This window comes from Lygodium microphyllum, chromosome 26 (assembly GCF_053477565.2).
Source record: "Lygodium microphyllum isolate KBCC chromosome 26, Lygodium_microphyllum_v1.1.10, whole genome shotgun sequence".
NCBI classification, from domain to species: Eukaryota; Viridiplantae; Streptophyta; class Polypodiopsida; order Schizaeales; family Lygodiaceae; genus Lygodium; species Lygodium microphyllum.
The window spans coordinates 79,023,562-79,029,670 of NC_141160.1; the positions used below are offsets into that span (position 1 = coordinate 79,023,562).

A 6,109-nucleotide genomic window follows, 5' to 3' on the forward strand; every position below is an offset into this window, starting at 1 on the left:
ATGGGGGACTTATGTGCTATATTGACAGGTGACAGCAAGGCCAAGAAGGCGTGCATCATTGGATGGTAGTAGTCGACTGCCACCCTTCACTTCAGGATCTGTAGGGGATCCTTCAAGAAGCCGCTTCGGTCGGAGTCCTACATTCAGAAGTGCTGATCCTTCACCTGAAAAAGTCCGGCCTATGTCGGCTGGTGGAGGTCGTAGTGTCTCTACGGCAAAAGCATCTACACGCACTGTGTCAGCCTTGTCTTCCATGTTTGAGTTTTCGTCCCCGAGCAATGGAGGTGGCGAAGCAACAACACCACATCTCAAACTTGCTTCTGTCAAGATTAAGAAGAAAGAGCCCGGTGTCAACAAAGACTCACCCTCAGCACCTGCTTCTATTGCTCCTTCACCTCGTACGCCCAGACCGGTTGCATCCCCAAGGTCACCTGCCATAGCTGCATTGGCGTCTGTCTTCGAGTCTTACAGTGATAAGAGACATGATTTTGCCTGGCCAGGTATAATGCTTTTGGACACACCCACCAAAAAAAAACTGCAATACATAGATGTCCCAGAACTCGTACACATGCACATGCTGACACACATACATGTAGAGATCTCTCTGTGAGACCATTGTTCTGTATTGGATTATTGTAAAAATTTTGCACGTGTACTTAGTTTTGGAAGTCCAAGTTGATATAATACCTATTAGGATCATTCAAACTCATCTGGTACAAAATCATGATCTGCATCTAAAGATAAGGTCAAACATCGAATGTGACACAAAAAGAGCAAGTATTCTTTGCAAAGCTTGTCATAACTCTCTGAAAGATAAAGACAAACCTTACACCCATATGCACGGGTAGGCACAGCTGAGTTCATGCATGCATACGGGAATAGAGAATGAGATTCACCCATGCCATGAATTGCTGCTTTCTTGTGCACAATTTTGAGTTGGTCTTGTAAATCTCAGGGATACGGCCCAGGAGTGAGGAAAAGCCTTACACAAGAGAGACTGAGGATCGTGAATCTTCACCTGTAATTAAACATAATGGAAATGGGCAGCAATCAGCCACTGAGATACTGTCACCTCCAGCTCCATCCTCTACTGCTGCTGCGATTGCTAATGAGGAAGGTGGAGAGCTCAATCAAACGTATCCATATGAACGCCTCAAAGTGTCTTCCCCAGATCCTGTTGTGGGAATTGATAGGTCAAAACGAGAGGTCAGTGGTGTTTTTACCTTTACCTTACGACTGTTACATTCATTTGATGTAAATGATGTAAGTTCTTCCTTGAATGAGAATGTGTTGGTATAAATTGCAGAAGTATCTGTCTAGTGAGGACTTTCAAGAGACATTCCGCATGGACAGGGACACATTTTACAAGCTTCCCAAGTGGAAGCAAGACAAGTACAAAATTATTGCAGACCTGTTTTAATATGAAGTATATCCTCTCTTTCTCGGACCTTCCATTCATGGTTTGTAGCATCTCCTGTACTGTAGTTCCTGTAATCCTTACACACAATTCACAAGAATTCTTTGCATGTTAGAGAGAGAACATAAGAAATTATATTGAGGCATTTTGCTTCTCCTAGGCTTTTGTAATCTTTAAACACACCACCACATTTTTTGCACATCCTAGAAAAAAAAGAACCAGGATTCACATTCTCCTCATACTCAATAGAAGAACAAGATGGCCCATGGGGATCTTTCCCCCTTCATCCTTCACCTTGTAATATGTATTTGTATAAAAAGGTAAATAGAGGAAAAAAAGGCAAAAAAGGTTTTATTGGTCTCTTAATCTGGTGTCAGTACCTTTCCGCTTCTTTGCAGACTTATTGCCAACAGTCCACAGGGGCAAATTTTCCAATGTTATCTGTTGTCCTGATGTTCAAGTGAGGGGCTTGTGGTGTTCCTCCTGTACATCTTTTGATTTGAAACGTATTGTGGTTCAAGTGCTTCCATATACAGAGTGATTGACCAGGATTGTGGAACATGACCTTCGAGGCTTGATGCAACAGTCTTGACATTTTAATGCAAATCTCTTGAAAGCAAAAATCCAGATTAAATGCGAAGTTAACAACATTCCAACCAACAATGTGAGTCTAGTAAATTATCGTACAAGTGGTGTCCAAATTTTAACATAAAATTTGTGCGAGGACCCTCCGAGCTTATGCTAAATCTCACCAAAATAGGTAGAATTTTTGAAAGTGAGTCCCGCTTTATGTTGGTATATTCTCATGTGCTTCCTGGGGCATCCCAGTTATTGAGACATCAGGCATTTTGTATGGGACAGAACAACACTGAATTTGCCATGCAATGCTTTTCCTGGAATAAGACGTCTGTTCTCTTCCCTTTTCTAAATAAGGACTTGAAGTCCTTTACGTTGATGATAGAAGCTTGTGTATCGATCGGAGCTTTACTCACCCATGATTTTTTGGGATCGTGTTTTTGTAGGCCTCATTGTGCTTATTTTTCATGTGTGGTACATTGGGAAGAGATTCCTAGGATCCTTAATGGGTTTCTTGTCATGTGGGGGCCTTCTATCATTGTATCTTCAAGTTGTGATGGTTTATTGTTTAGCTCTTGTTGGCTGTTGGAAAGAGTAGTTAGCTTGCAAGGGAGTTTATTTGTTAAGAATTTGGAATGATGTGTATCTCAAATGGAAACTCCTTGTTCAAGGGGTGTGTTTGTTTCTCCAAAGTTGATCAAGCACTTCAAATGGTTTGATATTGTAGTTTTGGTCAGATATAATATTTGTACTAATTTATGAAATAAAAACTCATAGCAAACCTATTGATAGATTTTCTTACATGTGTACAATCAATATCCAACTTCAAATTTTGAATGTAAGTTCTAGTTGGAACTTGGCGAAAAAGCCCTTAGTCTTGCCAATGTTGTGAGACTTACGAGGTAAGTTCTAGACCGGTTCAAGTCTTGTATCCTATCTAGTTTGTCTTGTATGGTTTTGTATCGAAGTCAAGTGGTCTCCAATCTTGTAGTCAATCTTGTTATAATAACATTCAAGTTCTTGTTGAGTTATTGTCTTGTAAGTTGTGAGAGTGATGATCCTAGCTCTCAAAGAGCACCTTTCATGCTAATAGTTGTACTCATAATAGTTTGCTAAAGCCGCCATTTCTTGATCTTACCTAGTCTTAATGGAGTCAATGATGCAAGGTGGCATTGTTGCCCTCCAAAGCATTCAACAACATATTGAATAGCTCTATGACATTCAGCAATACATTGAACAACTCTATGAGAGCAACATGTAGTTACAAGCCAAGAGATTGGTTGAACCAATTCAAGCCTCTCTTAGCACAAAGGAGGATGTTTGAACTGATGTCACTTGCTCTCTTGGCAAGCTAGAGTTCTTCTTGGGGTGATTGAGGCTACCATTTGAATCATTGGCACTATGTTCCATATGATTGCTTAAAAGGGGCACTCGATTACTTAGGAGGCCATTTGAATCAAACATGGGAAAAGCATTTGATTGCTTTTGTGCTGGCAAATACTTCGAAGGCCATTCGAATTGCAAAAGAGCACCTCTCTTTTATCATTGTTGCCTTTACCATTGAGTTTATCATGTCACATTATCGTTTCATCATTAGCCCCATCCTAATGTTGCATCACCCTTGTGCAGCATTTTGTGTTTTTGTGCTCCACTCCATGTAAACCCTTCCTCATGAAAAAGAAAATTCAATTGTGTATGCTTTGTGTGATGTTAGTCCACATTGGGGAAAAGCCCTCATACGTTGAAACAACTGCCTTGTCTATTGTGGAACACTCCAGCTTCATTTTCAAAGCTTCCATATAAGCCATTATAACTACTAATGTTAAGTGACATTTTGATGATGGTCAATGGCCATATTCATATGTGGTCCATCTCTGTGTCCTTGATAACCCCATGCTTGCCAACATAATCGTAAAGCCCATAACATCTGTCAATGTGGACATCCCCAAGCATTCTAACCCAATTGACTTGATAGCCTTAAGTTATGACACGAACACTTGTTCTACTTACCTTAAATAGCCACTTGGATGAAGGTTACCACATAGTGATAAGTTGATAAGAGATTCCAAGCATCAATAAATTGTTGACATTTCTTGGATAGGTTGTTCCATTGCTGTACAAAGGGCAAGGATGCATTTCCTTCCATCAAAGCCTATTGAGAATGTTGGTTAAAAATGCTATTAGGGGTAATGGTAAAAAAAATTCCATTGCTTGTGCATTGCAAGAGCATGACTTTCATAGGGCACAAACAATCAGCAACTTAGGTTTATCTCATCACGTATCTTAGGTACTTCATCACGACCAAACACTTCATTGGTGCATCGGTAGGCTAGAGATGCCTCATTCATACACCTCCTTTAGGCACAAACCTTAGAGTCAAGTCCTTGGATAATAGAAGCATGATGTCCTTGAAGTTCTAATTTGGACATGCACCTTACAATTGCACTAGTGATAGGCACTACATGTCTAGGCCTCCATAGACACACATCAACGGTGTTGATGTTCATGGTAGAGTTGCATCCCTTGCCTTGAGCCACACCTTATGCACCTAATTCAAGCACATTTCTTCTACACAAAATAAGTCGTAGGCACCTAACCACCTTTATATAATAGGCCTACCTCCTAGGCATACCCACATCAATAACAGTGTAACTTCTATTAGGTGGCCTTTCAGCCATGCCAACTAACTCATCTCATCCTCCCAAGCTTACCTAAGAGTAGATCCTATCAAGTGCACTTTTTTTTAGGTTGTCTAGTCCTTAGAATGATTTCCTAGACCCAACCTTCATAGACTTACACCACATTTAGGCACATAGCCCACTTAGGCATAGAACACCTAGGATCTTATTCACAATGTATCACAATGCATTGATTAGGCACTACTAGTCAAGTCACCAACAAGTACTAAACTCATATCATAACAAGGGACACAACCAAGGAAGTAGCACCTCTAACTAAGAACAAGGAACATTGTGTTGAGTTAATCGACATTGCAACAACACACTCAAGAATACAACAAGACTAGAGGACTGTGCAAAGAGCTAACACTCAAGACCAACAAGGACCTCCAACCTGATTAAGGACTTGGAAGCCATTCTCATCTTATAATTAGTTGGCCTAACCCACCATGAGTTGGTTGGCTAAGACCCATTTACACCTTGCCTTGGTAGACCAAACCCAAGAGAGTTCACTTCAACCCAAATTGATAATTGGCTTCTCCTAGAACATAATACTGAAACTCTACCTCCGATCCATGCCAAGGGAGATTACTGAACTTAATTGGTGTGCTATGAAAGGGAACAAATGCTTCTAGCATCCTACTTAGAGGGATGGCCATCAAGCCATGGCAAGGAATATAAGACTGCTCGAGCAGTTGAGAAATACAGGCAACCTTACCACCTCAAATGAAGCAAGGGCTATGCCCAAACGAGAAATCAATAACATGGCTGGCCAACCTCAAGACCTTCAAGGAATCCACTCTTGGTACTCTCAAGGACCTTCTCATTGCCAAAACTAGACTAGTATATGGGACAATCACCATGAGGGATTTTCAAAGAGACAACTCCAAAGGACACCTAGGAGCTCCTTAGAAGCCTTAGAGAGGCCTCAAAGCTTGATAATAGTCATGTGACCAAGGGATTCATGGTAGACAAGCTAATGACACTACAAACTCAATCTAGTGACATTCTTAGAAATGGGTTAGAATCGAGCCATGCCATGCAACAAAGGGACAAACTCACTTATATTTGAGTATCCGTGATACACCTGCAAGATCTATTGCATGCAAGCTATGATGGAGACCTTGGTTGCCAAAATTTGAGGGTATGCAATGCTTAGAACCACTATCAACTACTCACGAAGTCTATAGTCTCCAATCCTTGGCACCCATGCCATTAGTGAGAATTTTGTGCATTCAGATAGCAAAGGGTAACATTATGGACAAGATAATGCCATCTTCAAGAAGAAAATGTGCAAAAGGAGACAATGAACACTTCAACCCGATGACTTTGATATCCCCTATTTTTCAATCTGCATTCCCATCAACATTGACTTCCATGACGAAGAGCTTATACCACGTGCTTATATTAGGGTCATACTAATCACAAAATGAGAGCA

At 40.8% G+C, this 6,109-nt stretch overlaps 1 protein-coding gene across 1 annotated transcript in view; it reads left to right on the plus strand.

The window, feature by feature from the left end:
* The window catches only part of LOC148013455 (villin-4-like), a 37,983-nt gene extending 36,200 nt beyond the window's left edge, over positions 1 to 1,783 (plus strand). Inside the window, exons 21-23 of the mRNA XM_087667479.1 lie at positions 29 to 500; positions 956 to 1,206; positions 1,307 to 1,783. Of these exons, the coding sequence (XP_087523605.1) occupies positions 29 to 500; positions 956 to 1,206; positions 1,307 to 1,420 (837 nt within the window). The 3' untranslated portion in view covers positions 1,421 to 1,783. The remainder of the gene's footprint in view (positions 1 to 28; positions 501 to 955; positions 1,207 to 1,306) is intronic.
* Positions 1,784 to 6,109: the final 4,326 nt, after the last annotated feature.